The sequence below is a fragment of the Megalopta genalis genome, chromosome 1 (assembly GCF_051020955.1).
Source record: "Megalopta genalis isolate 19385.01 chromosome 1, iyMegGena1_principal, whole genome shotgun sequence".
NCBI classification, from domain to species: Eukaryota; Metazoa; Arthropoda; class Insecta; order Hymenoptera; family Halictidae; genus Megalopta; species Megalopta genalis.
The window spans coordinates 2,937,085-2,954,324 of NC_135013.1; the positions used below are offsets into that span (position 1 = coordinate 2,937,085).

At 40.5% G+C, this 17,240-nt stretch overlaps 1 protein-coding gene across 6 annotated transcripts in view; it reads left to right on the forward strand.

Moving 5' to 3' along the window:
• The window catches only part of LOC117223580 (serine/threonine-protein phosphatase 4 regulatory subunit 1), a 331,703-nt gene that overhangs the window by 282,659 nt on the left and 31,804 nt on the right, over nt 1-17,240 (forward strand). For all 6 annotated transcript variants that reach the window (XM_076518935.1, XM_033475937.2, XM_076518953.1 and 3 more), the window contains one exon: nt 7,641-7,753. In XM_076518935.1, coding sequence (XP_076375050.1) covers nt 7,641-7,753 — 113 coding nt within the window. The remainder of the gene's footprint in view (nt 1-7,640; nt 7,754-17,240) is intronic.

The window sequence follows — 17,240 nt, forward strand, 5'->3', positions numbered from 1 at the left end:
ATAAAAATGAGCCGCAAGGCTCGAATAATCGTATCTCCTCTTCCCGAATTGTCCATTTTTGTGGACAATCTGAGCGTCAGTAAGGGAGACATTACTGTAGAAAGAAGACGCGTTTCCCTCTTCCGCGGTCGCAAACAATGTGGAACAATTAATGATCGGCGCCCGTGTTCAAACGATAAGCCACTTCGCGCGTCGAGAACAGGCTCGCGGCTGCGAGTCCTAGGATATTCCGTCGACCGAGAATCCACTTTTATCGCATGCCGTCTGGCTGTCGCGGCTCACGTTAGAGGGTCCGCGGGAACGACCGGCAAATCCACTTTTGCTCGTTGCACGGGGATACGGGACGAGGCGCGCGCACGCGACTCGAATACAATGTATCCACGGAGTCTGCTCGGGACGTCGAAGACGTATTATCCTTTCCCGAGGATTTCGCGGCGTCTTCCGGCCGTGTTCGTAAAGAGTTCGGCTTGTCTACTTCCGCTTCCGGCGGCTTCGCGGACGACTCGTTCGTCGACTAATGAAATTTCGGAACGGTGGGTAGATTCGCGGATTGAGAGGGGGGAGGGGGGCACGCGGTTCTACGCGACGTAGCATCGTGTAATTAACTCTTTGACTTACAAGCACGTCTGAGAGACGTGCAAAAGAGGTGGGGTTAAAAATGATTATCACGTCTAAGAGACGTGCTCAAAAAGTCGGGCCAGAAATGATCCTCACGTCTAAGAGACGTGCTCAAAAAGTCGGGCCAGAAATGATCATCACGTCTAAGAGGCGTGGTCAAAAGGTCGGGCCAAAAATGATTATCACGTCTGAGAGACGTGGTCAAGAAATCGAACCAGAAATTATAATCACGTCTGGGAGACGTGGTCAAAAGATCGGTTCCGAAATTATTATTACGTCTGAGGGACGTGGTCAAGAAATCGGGCCAGAAATGATCATCACGTGTAAGAGACGTGGTCAAAAAGTCGGGCCAGAAATGATCATCACGTCTGAGAGACGTGGTCGAAACATCGAGCCAAAGATATAAAGAGCCGCTTTTTGTTTTTTTCTCATTTAATTATTTTATTAGCAGTGATCGACGCATGATGTTCGTAGCACACGTTCTCGAAACTTAAATCGTAGAGCAAAGGGTTAATATCGATAACAAGAACGCGGCCTCCCCCCCCCCCCCTGGCTACCGATATCGACGATTTTTACGCGTTGCCCGATCTATCCGATTAATTAGCGGACCGTTTCGAATTGGAAACGCGCTGGAACCGTTCCAACAGAGGTCTCGTTATCGATTCATTTTTACCCGGGAGAGAAATTATGACTCCGCAGATTTTTATCTTCCCGCCGTTTTTATTTATTTATCGTTGCTCGCTTTTTTCGACCGTCGCGGACTCGGAACACGTATCGCGTCGGGTTTTCCGCGTGGAAAAAGAATGAGCCGGACCGAGATAAAATCGATCGTGAAATTAAACGTTTGCAAGGTGATCGATTTAATCGAGCTAACGAGATTGCAAGAATATTTTAACGAGCGACTTTTCGACGAACTTCTTCGTTCAAGCGTATTTTCTGTAATAGACAACGTGTCCGAGGTTCGAGTAAAAAATAACACGATTTTGTCAGCGTTCCATCTGTATTTAGTGTTCGAATAAATGTTGTTTTGTCGCATGAGTACTTTTTAGCACTGTAGGGCTCGAAAGTTCCAGCGTGAAAGCAGCGGTTTGCCAACTCGTTGACTAACGCAATTCGATCTAAAAGCTGCGAGAAAAGCGAGCAGGTGACACGATTATTCGAGGCTCGCGGCTCATTTCTACAGTTACCGATCGCCAACAATTATAAAAACGAGATGTATTTTTCTTCGCAAATTGAGGGAAAATTCGAGAGAATTCACCACCGTCCGACCGCGAGCACGTCGACGGTTCGTCGCCGCGTTCGCCTCGCCGGGAAACGAAATCGTAGAGTCGCAGAAGCGTGAACCCCGAAGTTCCATTATTCCGAGCAATCCGCCGGCAAATCGACTTTCCCCTAAAATCGAAAGCGGCGGCCCGCGTAGACCCGCCGGTCACGAAACCGCCGTCTTCGCTATCGATCTTACTACTGCGAGCCGACCCCCGAAGCTCGAACATGCGCACCGCCGCGAAGTTACCCGGGGCTCTAACTTCAAATTTGGGCCGAAGGGGGTGCCAAGTCTCTTTCCGGCCGGCGCTCTGTCCCTCGGGAACGCCGGCCGTCGTCGCGGCCCGGAGAAACGGTCGCGCCGCCCGAGCGAGCCAATCTCTTCGCGATCGCCGTTCGATTCCGCCTCGGATCGGCCCTCGCCGGAAAGGAAACCGCCGCGGCGGCGGCGGCGGCTCCGCGAGAACCGCGCGGTCGGTGACGGTCGGCGGCGGTCGGCGTCCTCGCCCTCGTGGTCGCGGCCGTCGCCGGCGACGCCGGTGGCGGCCATGTTTGCGCCGGCACGGTAGGCGTTCACGGGCGGTACCATCCCTCTGCCCGTTCTCCAACGACTTTGGAGAACAGCCTGCCCCCACCGGCGGTCGTCTGCTAAACTTCTGGTGGGGCACCGCAAACGATCTTTCGTTGGTGCCAGTTCTACCCCCCACCGCAGCCTCGCCTCCCCCAGCCCGCTCGCCCGCTCGCCCGTTCGCCCACCAGACTCGCTTCTCGCTCCCTCTCTATCCGTCTCTCGCTCTCTCTCTCTCTCACCCTCCCTCGCGCTCCCTCGCTCGCGGTATCTCCGATACGAGACTTGTAGCTGCTTCGTTCCCCCTCCGCCCCTCGCTCCCCACCCGGCCGCTCGCTCGCTCGCAGCTCGTAGCTCGTGGCGTATCCATCCGTTCACGCACCACAGTCCGGACGTCTGGAGAGGGCAGCCTTACCACCACCGCTCTCACGCGGCCCAGGGTGGGGGGAAGCGTTTCGCGAGGCCAAACGGGAGGATCGAACTCTCTTCGCGTATCTGTCTTCTCGCGTCTTTCTTCCTCTCCTTGCTTCTTCTTCCCTTCGACTTCGACTTCAACTGCTCTCCGCGTCTCTCTACCCTTGTTTTACCTTTTTCTTTTCTCTTTTTCTTTCTCTCTCTAACGCGTTCTCTATCTTTGTCACACCTGGCGCATCCGTCGCGTCGTTTCGCTCCCTTCAACCCCCAACTCCGCGCCCATATTTTTTCGCTTCCCCCTTCGAACTGTATTATCGGTCGCTGTATCGCGCCCGCCGTCGCTTTTTCCTCCTGTTCTTCCCGATTTCCTGATCGGCAGGACTCCTGGAGGACTTGGCGCGACGCCGCGCAGTGATGCGGGAAATGGACAAAAATCAATATTTTCTTTTTTTATAATTTAATCGTAATCTGGAGGTTTTTGTCGGGCGCGAAGGATTAAGAAAAGCGGAAAAGTAAATCTTAATGATCAGGAGATACGGTAGTATGGTAAACAAAATAATAACGTAATGTAATGTAATGTAAAGACTTTATTCATGCGTCAACAATTAGGAGAAGCAGAAGTAACGTTTAACAATTAGGAAATACGTTAGTATGGACAACGATTTACAGTAATCTCTACCTAATTCGCGCTCAGATTGCGCACCAAAATTTGGAAAGAGGAGATGCGATTATTGTTACCGACTTGAGGCTCGTTTTCATAGTCGCCGATTGTCAAATAAAAAATAGAAAATAATGCGAATAATCGCATCTTCTCTTCCAAAATTATCAATTTTTGCTTGCAAGCTGAGGAATAATTTGAAATAATTCACTATACCGTGGAAACGTAGGGTAATTTTATTTTTGATGAATTGCATGTCGAATTCAAGCTTTATAATATATAATTATAATATATAAAATATACTGACTTGTATAATTAAAAAATTGGAACGCACGGAGCGCAAGAAAAAAGCGATTAATCGAGCCTCGCGCCTCGATTTTATAATTATTCACAATCAATAAGTATAAAAACGAGCCACAAGGCTCAAATAACAGTATCTCCTCTTCCCAAATTGTCCATTTTTGTGCGCAATCTGAGCGCGAATTACGGAGAAATTACTATACATGTCTTTGCTTCCTCTCTTATGCATTTTCCTATTTTATCGCGGCGTTTCCAACATCTAATTGTTCAAAGTACTCTGCAATAAATATAAATATAAATAAATTATTTAATCGAAGGTACCGAATGCTTGTTATTCTGATCGCGAAATGGTTTATTTATTTATCTTATATTCGGTTTTATTGTCTCGAAGTTACCTTTTATCGCGTCGAAAGACCTACCATATACGCTCGATTTTTCTTCAACCGAACTTTTCTCCGGAAAGGTAAAACATGTCGCCGGATCTCGACGGAAAACTATTCCTCGAAGCGTCCTCGGCATTATTATACAAAATTTTCTTGCGGCGGCCTGCATTTGTAATTGTAATCGTGCTTTTTAGCAGCGTGTACGAGAGCAAATCTCGGGACGTTCTCGAGAAATGGGTTTGTTCGTCGCTCAAGGACAAAAAAATGGACGCGCGTTCCGTTCGATTCGGAACACGTTTCATTCGAACGTTCCATTCGAACGCTTGGAAGATGTTTACAGTGATTTAGAAAAATTTCGCGACCTTCTTTGCGCGGATATTAACAATAAATTGAAGCGCGTTCGAAATGCTTCCATATCGAACGCTTCTAAATATCTTATAAACAATATATACTATTTCGTCTAACTTTTGCAAATATTTTCGTGCATAATTTCCTATCATTTATTATCCTGTTACATCGAAATATTTATTGCTCGTTTATTTGTTACGTTCAAATGTGTACCAATTAAGTATACAATCACGTTAGAACGCGCGCTACTCGATTCCCAGTAACTCGTAACAAAAAATGTTCCGAATAAAAATTACTCGATAAATAGTCCTTAAAAAATTACAATACCAAATGTCGACGAAAGATTTGTTTATTCAACGGAAAAGCAAAATCGTAGCGATTTTTGCTAAGATAACTGTATATTATTTTTGTACAGATCGATTCGTCTTCGTATTCCCTTTAAGAAATTACTGAGGTACTTTGGTCGAGAATCGATTGGTTTAGAAGTTACGATTATTGTTTCGAGCGGCCGTAAGATCGCGTCACTGTGCGCCGCCCCGATGGCCGACTGACAACCACTGATTCCCTTCCAAACTTCAGGCCGCTGAACAACCGTATATGTACGGTCTAGAGAGACGCGTCATGCGTATAGCGCGTGTGTAGACAATCCACGAGCTCTCGGATAGGCTAACCGGGCCGCGTCGGACGTTACGCCGGATAAAAAAGAAATGATCGTTCAAAATGGCTGACGTACACGCCGTCGAACTTCGTATCTTAGATGCTATCGATCCGCCACGAAATACGGAACAACGACGTGCCGAATGTAATTTCGTTCCGATGCTCGACGAACATGTTTTGCGGTATTTTTCTTGTCTCTGTATTTATTTGTCCAAGGTTGTGCGTCAAGGAGTTTACTGATTCGTTCGATTTTCCGTAGATGTCGGTGCTGCGTTTTCGTAAACTAGCGACGCCTCAGAAACGGTTCTGACAGACGTGAGTGGACGAATATTTCGAATTATTGGGCTCCGTTGTTATTTCGTATCTATCGTATGATTTTTTAATAAAACAATTTATGATGTTGAATTATTGTATAATATTTTGTTCTGGGTGATGTTTGCTTGTGTTATTATTGGACCGCGAATTTTACGCGTTTATGGTAAATATCGGCGATTTAAGTAGAAAAATAATAGCAAAAATAATCAGAATAATATATATATATATATATAATAATATAATCTATACAGTAATATGTATAATAATATAACCTATACACTAATAATATATATGTAATAATAATATAATATATACTATATATAATAATATATATATAATAATAAGATAACATATACGAGAATAATATATAATAATAGTATAATATATACAATAATAATATATAATAATAATATAATAAATACAATAATAATAAATATAATAATAATAAGAATTTAACAATTTTACTACGCTACATTCAACTTATTGAAATAATTAAAAGGAGCGACTTATTGTTTACGTAATTTTTGTTTCTTACAATCGGCTTTGAAAATTTCTATTTTGCGCGAAGAACCGCGGTCTACGTTCTAACTTTTCTTCTTATTTTCACCGGTAGAATTCGACGATACCGTTTGGCCGAAAAAGCCCGGGACACCCCGTATAGAGTCTAAGCTTCCGACCATCCCCCTGCTGTCTGCTCCTGATTGGGGTTCCACACGTGCGTTCTTTCCCGCTGCCGATCGTTAAGATTCGACGATGTCTTTGTCTTCTGCTTCTTCGAAGTAGAACTTGCGACGGAATTAGCCCGAGAAACCGGCCGACCATGATGGAAGTTCGGGGATGCTGGGCGGAATTTCGGGGGTGCTGGGCGACCGGATCGGCCCCTCCCTCACTCTCTTTATTTCTCTCTCTCTCTCTCTCTTTATTTCTTTCTTTTTCTCTCTCTATTTTTCTCTCATTTTTTTCTCTTTCATTTTTCTCTCTCTCTCTTTCTCATTTTTCTTTCTCTCTCATTTCTCTTTCTCTCTCTCTCTCTCTCTCTCTCTCTCTCTCTCTCTCTCTCTCTCTCTGCTCCTTGTTAAAACTTCCATCCCCGACTACTTCTTCCCCCGCGCTCCCCCGGTCGCCGTTAATTATCGTCCCGCGCTGGTATTTGCATTCGCGGCGATTCCGCCGAGAAAATGTAATTTTCCTTGGGTAAACCTCCCTCGCGCCCCCTTCCCCCACCGCTCTCCCTTTCACCGCTCCTCGTTTTACACTCTTTTAGGAAGCGTCTTTCGAGTAATATCGCGCGGGCTCAGCCGCGGATTTATTCGCCGCGAGACCCGCGGGAAAGAAAAGTCCCTTAGAAATTCGCGATCGCCTCCCCCCACCCCCCAACCCCGGCGGCGGGTTATTCCTTTAACCGATCGCCGGCGAACGGCCGATCTCGATCGCAGCGATCCGCTGCAGCGCGTATCAACGATCTACGAGTACGTTGCATCGTGGTTAATTGTCTTTAAAAAATATTTACGTCCCTCTTGCGCAAAAGTCTTCTACTTTATTCTGTTCATTCGTCAGAAACAAATATTTTTCTGTTTACTTGCTACAAACACATACTTTTCTGTTTATTTGCTAGAAACAATATTTTTCTGTTTATTTGTTACAAACAAATATTTTTCTGTTTATTAGCTATAAACAAATATTTTTGTGTTTATTTGCTATAAACAACTATCTTTCTGTTTATTTGTTATAAACAAATATTTTTCTGTTCTTTGCTACAAACAAATATTTTTCTGTTTATTTGCTATAAACAAATATTTTTCTGTTTATTTGCTATAAACAAATATTTTTCTGTTTATTTGCTAGAAACAATTTTTTTTCTGTTCATTTTCTACAAACAATATTATTCTGTTCATTCGCTACAAATATTTTTCTGCTTATTCGCTACAAACAAATATTTTTCTGTTCATTCGCTACGAACAAATATTTTTCTACAGTCGCGCGTCGCCAATTCGCGGACTTCAGAACTCGCCGATCGAGTCTGAGAACGTAACACGTATCGCAAAACAAATCTACGTCTCGTAGATAGACGCGTATTGCATTGTCTAACTTGTTTGTTTACCTTTTCTTGTTACAGACAGAAGATCGGGCAAATATTGTTGACGGTGTTTCGGACGGCCGTGGATAATGAGTCGAAGTTCGACGTCGACGGAATCATGCAGTCGGTACGAGGGATCGTCGAAGATAACGGTGAGTGGTTTCGCGATTATCTTCTAACGACCGTTCTCCCGTGCTAACGAACAAGTAATTACCCCGTGAAAAATGTCATTTACACCGGGTTGCTTTCACGTAATTTCGTAATTTTCACGGAAGTCCGGCGACGTTTCACGTTTTGTTCAGCACGATTTCGATGTACTCGATGCGAAGAATCGGCTGTCTCTGGTGCAACATTCATATTATATTTATTATTTTGATGCGTCGAATACAAATTATCCTCTGGAATGAGTTCGAAATTGTTTCAGCAGATTCATTTTTATTGTATCGTGTAGAATAGTGAAGTTTTTGTTTTGCCGAGCCTGTTTTTAGAGAATTCTGTTCTAGACACCGACATTATTTATTGTTTCAATGAATAAATAATAATAAGTAGGAATATATGAGTAAATAAAAGTATGTAGAAAATAATAGGTTAATGATAGTAAGTGGCAATTGGTAAATGGCAATAAGTAAATAATAATAGGTAAATAATAATATGTAAAAAGGAATAGGTGAAACATAATAGGTGAAACATAATAGGTGAAAAATAATAGGTGAATAATAATAAGTAAAAAATAATAGATAAATGATAATAAATAAAAAATAATAAGAAAATAATAAGTAAATAATAGCAAGTAAAATATAATAGGAAAATAACATTAAGTAAAAAATAATAGAAAAATAATAGTAAGTAAAATAGTAGTAAAATAATAGTAAGTAAAATATAATAGGAAAATAATAGGTAAATAATGATAAGTAAACAATAATAGGAAAATAATAATAACTAAAAAATAATAGGTAAATAATAATAATTAAAAAATAATAGATACATGAAAATAAGTAAAAAATAATAGGAAAATAATAGAAAAAATGAAAAATAACAAATAAATCCTTCGCTTTTGTAGCCAATGAACTTCCACCGTGAGATATCTCGTAGCCGGGCAGCGAATGTGTGAAACACAAATGGAATTGAAAGCGCTAATTAAAACCTAATTTCGAGCACCGTAGTGTGTAAACCTTGCAAACACCAAGTAGCAGCCAAATGACCTCATTCATTTCTTGTCACGTCTTTCGCTTGATTCGAAAGGATTGGAAATGATTCTGAGCCAAATCCTTCGTACGCATCGCTTGTGCACGCATGGATTTTTTCCTATAGTTCGTAGTTTTGATTTACGCTTGTCACCGTCTCACACCTTCTCCTCTCCGTCCCGTTAATTCTGCTTACATTATTCCCGATCAGCTTGTACGCAATTTCGAGATGCGAGGCGACGAACGTCGCGAAAGGGACGCGCGATGATTTCGAACTACGGAATCCCCGCGCCTTTTCGAAGGTCGGAAAAACGTGAAATATGATAATACGAGATATCATGGATGAATAGGAAAATCTTTAGACAATTTTGAAACATTTTGAAACATTTTTAAACGGTATTCTGCGAATCTCTTGGCGGCGCGAAAGCGAATCTGCCGCGTCGCCATCGAGAAAATTGACAAACGGACGCGCTTCGATCACTCGGCGCAATGTTTCGAAATATTTGACGATTTCCAAAATAATTTCGTCTCTTTTTGTGACACGATCGCGTTCCAACCGATTCAAATTTACCGAGATTAGCCGCGAAATACGCTTATATTAGCCCCCATCGAACTCTCGAGGCGTCATTCAAAATGGCTACGCCGGCGTCGAAAATGGCCACCGCGGCGTTAAAAATGGCCACGCCATCGTTTCGTAATAATTAGCGCGAAATTCAATTTTATATCTTGAACTAACTCGAGAGAAAATTTCGAAGCGTCGCTTCTCTCCAAATTGTCCATTTTCGTGCACAATCTGAGCGTCAATTAGAGAGACATTACTGTATATCGCAAAATATTCCACAAAACATTGAATCGGAACAGCTTCGAGACTGCAAAGGGGTCGAAATAATTAGCGCGGTATTCAATTTTATATTTTCAACTAATTGGAGAGAAAATTTCGAAGCATCGTACGCGCCGATAGAGATTAAATTTCTTGCGCGCCATTACAGTAATGTCTCCCTAATTGACGCTCAGATTGCGCAGAAAAATGAACAATTCGGAAAGAGGAGGTACGATTATTTGAGCCTTGTAGCTCGTTTTTATAGTTATTGATTGTGAATAATTATAAAAACGAGGCGCGAGGCTCGAATAATCGCTTCTCTCTTGCGCTCCGTGCGTTGCAATTTTTTAATTATACAAGTCAATATATTTTATATATTATAATTATATATTATAAAGCTTAAATTCGACATGCAATTCATCAAAAATAAAATTACCCTACGGTTCCCACAGTATAGTGAATTATTTCAAATTATTCGTCAGCTTGTAAGCAAAAATTGACAATTCGTAACTATAAAAACAAACCCCAGGGCTCGAATAATCGCGTCGCTTCTCTCCAAATTGTCCATTTTCGTGCACAATCTGAGCGTCAATGAGAGAGACATTACTGTATGTCGCAAAATATTCCACAAAATATCGAATCGGAACAGCTTCGAGACCGCGAAGGGGTCGCCGTTCTCGACGAATTTTAAAAAACGAACCCCCTTTCGTCATTCCCGCGTCACGAAAGAGTTCGCGAGCGCGCGTGAAATACGCGCTCGCGTAGCCAAGTTTATTTATACCGCTCGGATATTGGGCGCGGAACGGCAACGGAAAACGGCGCCGAGCACTGTTTTCCGGGGTGAAATTCCTTTTTAGGCGGGTTCGCCATTTGTTTCGCCGTCGTCGCGTCGGTTTCTCCTTCTATTTGGCCGAGGAGGAGAGGAGAGAGGGGGCGGCACGTAGGCGGAAGATGTTTAAAAATAGGGGCGACAGGATAGAACGCGGTTCTTGAGCGAAGACAGAACGTTCCGCGTTACTCCGACGGGCTTGGCGGGGGGGGGGGGGGGGGGGGTAAATGATGAAGCCGGTCGGTCGGGGTTGCAGAGACGACGAGGCGCTCTCCGTTGCTTCACGAAGTGACGACAAGATTGTCCCCGCTTCCGGTGTAGCACGTGCCGCGCCGGAAGTCGCCTCGCGGCTTCCGCGTACGTTACGAAGTATTTATACGAGCTCTCTCGCTCGCGTAACATCGTTTACTTTTTCGTCCGCCTCTCGCTCCGTGGAATTCAAAATAACGTGTAGACCCTTAAGGACCAAACGGAACGAACGAACGGACTAAGCGGAGAACAATTTTCCACGGCGCCGACAAGATCGAACGTTTCCAGAACCCTACGGATTCCGCGTGGCTCGTTGAATCGCGTTACGTAATTCTTTCATTCAGTCGACTTTCTTTGAGCTTTCTTTTTTTTCTTGAATTTCTTTTCGACCCTTTGATGTACCGCTTTTGTCATAGTTGACATATATATTTATTATTTATATTTAATAATATATATTTTATAATATTTTATGATATATATTATTATTATTGTATTTAATAATTTAATAGTACAGTTATAATTATATTATTGATATTAATATATATTATAGTATAGAATAATAATAATAATATTATAATTAATATTATTAATATCAATAATATAATTATAATTGTACTATTAAATTATTAAATATAATAACATAATATAATATTATATATTATAATCTAATAGTAATTTTAATAAATATTCTTTTTCATTCTTCGACTAGAAATTTGTATTTTTTCTTTTTTTTATTAACTTTGTCGTTCGTTAATATTGCATTTTGATAAACGCTTCGAAAATTATTTTCCAAAATTATTTCAACCTCGACACAAATTTAAATACTTAAATTTTGTATAATTTCAAATTTACAAACAATTGTGTAATAATTACACACGTTTAACATTGTACATTCTTGATGTTAAATAATAATTTCGAATTTTCTGTGAACTATGGGTATTTCAAATACATTGAAATTTTAAACAATCGTGACACAAAATTTACCATTATCGACGAATAAGCGACGAATAATTATCGCGGCGGCACGGACGCGTTCTCGTCCGACGTTTAAAAAAAAAAAAATGGTACCGAACGTCATCGTGGTCTTTACGCGAACTCATAAATATAGGTGTGCACGCGGAGAGAGTGAGAGAGAGAGAGAGAGAGAGAGAGAGAGAGAGAGAGAGCAGCGCCTTTAATATAGATCATTTATTTGCGGGGCTTTCTTTTCTGCAATCCGTGCATTAATTGAAAAAAGAAAAAGAAAAGAAATGCATTATAGAGCCTATTCACGATCGTAATTCATCGCGTCCCAGGAAGCCCGGGAATTTTTCATTATGAATTCTTCTCGAACGATTGCGCGCAGTCGGTTAAAAAATTATTAGCATTTCGGCGGGGGATTATGTACTTCGCGAACAAAAGAACCACGTTGATGTAATAAGGATATTTTAGTACTTTGTTGATTATGATTTAATATGTAAATATAGTTATTTTAGTACTTTGTTGATTATGCTTTAATATATACGCATAAATATTTTAGTACTTTGTCGATTATGATTCAATATATAAATATAGTTATTTTAGTACTTTGTTGATTATGCTTTAATATGTACGTATAAATATTTTAGTACTTTGTTAAATATTCTTTAATGTGTATGTATAAATATTTTAGTACTACGTCGATTATGATCGAATATATATAAACATAGTTATTTTAGTATTTTGTTGATTAGGGTTTAGTATATACGCATAAATATTTTAGTACTTCGTCGAATATAGTTTAATATGTAATTATAGTATACTATATAACTATAGTTATTTTAGTGTTTCGTTATACATAGGAATAATATGCTAGTTCAGAAGCTCCGATAATTTCTTAAAAAAATTAAAAATCTGTACATCAGAACAAAAAAATCTTCCAACCACTGCGATTTTAGCAACAACATTTCGTAAAGAAAATTATTGGAATATAAATTGACCCCTACTTAAACACTTTGACTCATAAAAATTGAAACGTCAGTGAAACGCTTGGTTAATAAAATTTAAAAAAATTCAGAACCTCGAGAAAAAAAAATACTAGAACGTCAAAATTAATAAATAATAAATTCTCCGTCTTCCCTATTAACCGAACACAATCACCTACAAATATCTCGATCTAAGACAACCCACAATAAGACTATTTATTATAAAACCTTATATTGTAAGTCTTTATTATAAAAGATGCTTTAATAATGATGCTAACTGATTGCTCAAATAATTATCCCACAAAGTAAAAATATTAAATTCGTTATATTCAATATATCGTTATCGTCGTCGGGACATTGCGAGGAAAAGAAGCATATTTTTTGGCGTCAAATGTAGCGTTCAAAATGTTCAACTTTAAATTGTCGTATCTGTTACAATTTATGATCGTTTTTATTAATATTCCCACTTTCGAGGGTAACGGACATTTAACAAGCATTAAAAATTGACTGGACTTCGTTACGAGAGAATTAGGTTATTGTCAAAAAGTCACTGAAATATTCGATCCAGCGGCCCACTGTTGTTTCGCAGAAACGGAAAATCGTGTTCAAAGGTCATCCAACAAAGTTCCGTCGTCGATGAGTATCTGAACGTGAAACGTCGCCCCCGTGGTCGGTCGAACCTTTGAAAAAGCAGCGCGCCGTCGTCGGTGGCCGGGGGTGCGGCGCGGGCCGGGCCGGGCCGGGCCGGACCGGAAAAGCGATCCTTCCGCGAAAAACGTTTTCTTTTTACCTGGCCCCGGTTCGGGGAAACGTGGCGAACGACGCGCCACTGCGTTTTCATCCCACTAATGGCTCCTTTCTTTCCCGGCAGCCTTCGAAAATACTTTAAGACCTTGCGCGTCGCGGTCGTCGTCTTCCGCCGCCATAGTCTTTGTCTGCCTCTCTCGCGTATAGTCCTCGTCTTCGACGTCTAAAGGCGTCCGTGGACGTATATTACGCGAGACGAGGAACGAACGACGGTGTCGCTGTCTTTTTATTTCTCGCTCTTGACGCGTTGTCCGTCGACCACGACGATTTTAGAATTTGTTCAAAGTAGACGAAACTTTAGGCGATTTGTTAACCCTTTGCACTCGAGTGGTGACTCAGAAGCACCACTAAAATTTGTTATATTACATTCTACGATAATTTGCTATGTTAACGAAGTTTAGATTTAAGAAATCAATTTAAAAGTGTAACAGTTGCGTGAGTCGCAAGACACAGATTCATTTGCATAAAATGCACTTTGTCATAGAAAATGAAAATTGTTTCGGATGTCTAATTGGCAGATAATTTAACAGAGGATTTTATTAAATAAAAGAATAAAATGCGATATAAACAACGATGTTGAGCAGGCTAATATGAAGGAGTTACTATGGACGAGATGCTATGAGCAATTTACTATGAATAGGTTACCATAAACAATTTGGTATGAACAGTTTACTATGAATAATTTACTATGAATACGTTACCATAAACAATTTACTATGAATAGGTTTACCATAAACAATTTGCTATGAATAATTTACTATGCACTATTTACTATGCGCAATTCACTATTAACAATTGACAATGAATAGGTGACCATGAACAATTTACTGCGAACAAGTTACTATGAACAATTTACTATGCACAATTCACTATTAACAATTTACGACGAATGGGTTACCATGAACAAGTTACTGTGAACAATTTACTATGCACAATTTACTATGGATAATTTACTACGAGTAGGTTACCATAAACAAGTTACTATGAACAATTTACTATGCACAATTTGCTATGAATAATTTACTATAGATTGGTTACTGTGAACAATTTATTATGAACAAGTTACAATGAACAATTTACTATGAACAAGTCACCGTGAACAATTTACTATCAATAGGTCATAATGAGCAAGTTACTATGAACAAATTACTATGAATAGGTCACAATGAGAAGCTTATTATGAACAATTGACTATGAATTACTTACAATGAACAATTTACTATGAATAACTTACAATGAACAATTTCCTATGAATAACTTACAATGAACAATTTCCTATGAACAATTCACTATGAATAACTTACAATGAACAATTTACTATGAACAGATTGCCACGAACAAGTCACTATAAACAAATGACTAACAATGAACAAATCGCAACAATCAGCACAATTAATTCCATGTTAACCGTAAAAACGTTAATGTAAAAACGCATTAAACTTCTATGATAACGCCAGGGCCGCAATTTTCACAATGATCACATCGAAACCGTGTACAGTTATATCTCTCTAATTGACGCTCAGATTGCGCACAAAAATGGGCAATTTGGGACGAGGAGATACGATTATTCGAGAGGCTTGCGGTACGTCTTCATAGTTACGAATTGTCAAGAACTATGAAAACGAGCTGTAAGGCTCGAACAATCCTATCTCCTCTTCCCAAATTGTCCATTTTTGTGCGCAATCTTAGCGTCAATTAGGGAGACATTACTGTAATGGCGCGCAAGAAATTTAATCTCTATCGGCGCGTACGATGCTTCGAAATTTGCTTTCCAATTAGTTGAAAATATAAAATTGAATACCGCGCTAATTATTTCGACCTCTTTGCGGTCTCGAAGCTGTTCCGATTCGATATTTTATGGAATATTTTACGACACGTTTGCGATATACAGTAATGTCTCTCTAATTGACGCTCAGATTGTGCACAAAAGTGGACAATTTGGGGAGAAACGACACGATTATTCGAGCCCTGGGGTTTGCTTTTATAGTTACAAATTGTCAACAACTATAAAAACGAGCTGCAGGGCTCGAACAATCGTATCTCCTCTTCCAAAATTGTCAATTTTTGTGCGAATCTGAGCTTCAGTAAGGGAGACATTGCTGTACATCGAGAGACCTGAATGCGTTCCAATTGGATAGACTATACCAGCGACGATAGAATCGTAGGCGTCGACGACGTAACGCGAGCCGAGTCGAACTCTGCAGAGCCAACTTTGTCGAGGGTGGCGCTTGACAGGCGACATTTGTCCCGCGTGTTTTCGGTGTTTAGAGACGCGCAGCCATAGAGAGCAAGAGAGAGAGAGAGAGAGAGAGAGAAATAGGGGCAGAGAGCTGTTCCCGTAAAAGCATAGGCAGGGTATCGCGCGCCTCCGGAGGGATGCAACTGTCGGGCGAAAGGTGCTGGCTGCACCCCGATCGTCCATGATCCGGAATCCGAACGAGTGTCGCAGGCCAGCCGGCTCTATTTTTGGGCCCGATATCCACGGAAACATCTTGCCGTGGCGGAACACGTGCCCGGTGTGCTCTCCTCCTCGGACAGATCGAAAGGGGGACGGAGAGGGTGGCGACGGCGGGAATTCGGGGGGCACGCGACACAGGCGCGCTTTTCACCGCGCTTACGTTCGCGTATTTTTGGACGCGAGAAGCCGAGGGACGCGGACGAGAAAAAAGAGAGAGAGAGAGAGAGAGAGGCGCCCTTTCCCTTCGACACAGAGGACGCCAGTTGCATCGCCTTCTCGGCCGATTACCGCCCCCCTTTCCCGGCTTTTCCTCCACGCCACGTGCAGCACGATCATTCGGAAGCTCGCTCGGGTCTGACGGGACGATCCGACGCGCGTGCGTCCTCGTCTCCCTTTTTATCGTGACGATGAGGAAACGCAGCTTGCGTTGCCGCGTTTCAATGGTGGAAGGGTGCTCGACGATTTCGTGCCGTCTGTCGGGACGCGCGTCTCCCTGTCGCACCTCGACAAGCTTTTCTTCGTCGCCCTTCGCTGGATCATAGTTCGGTGAATCGAAATGATATTTCGGTGGAGATATAATTTATGGATGGATAGTTAGTTCGAGGGATGAATAAATTATTCGTATAAATTTAATTATTCGTTCTTTGTTCTAGTATTTATTCGAGTAAAGACTGGATAATTATTTCGAAAGTGGAGTGAATCAATTATTTGGATAAAGAATGAATGAATTATTTAGGTAAAAATTAATCGTTCTTTGTTCCAATATTTATTCGAATAAAGAATGGATTATTATTGCGAAAGAAGGATTATTAAATTATTCGAATAAAGAATGGATGATTGTTCGAAAAGAAGAATGAGTAAATCATTCGAATAACGAATGAATAATTATTCGAATGAAGAATGAGTAATTCTTATTTGAATAATTTATTCATTCTTTTGGAATAATTATTCTTTTGTAATAATTATTCATACTTTAGTCGAATGATTTTGTCATTATTCTTTTGGAATAATTATTCATTCTTTATTCAAATAATTTATTTATTCCACTTTTGGTATAAATATTCATATTTTATTCGAATAAATATTGGAATAAAGTTTGAATAATTACTCAAGTAAAGAATGAATAATTTCTATTCGAATAATTTATTAATTTTTTATTCGAGTAATTTATTCATTCTTTATTTGAATAAATATTGGAATAATTTCTATTCGAATAATTTATTCATTTCTCTTTTGGAATAATTATTCATTCTTCATTCGAATAACTTTTGTCATTATTCTTCTAGAATAATTATTCATCTCTTATTCGAATAATTATTGGAATAAAGAATTCATATAAAAACTGAATA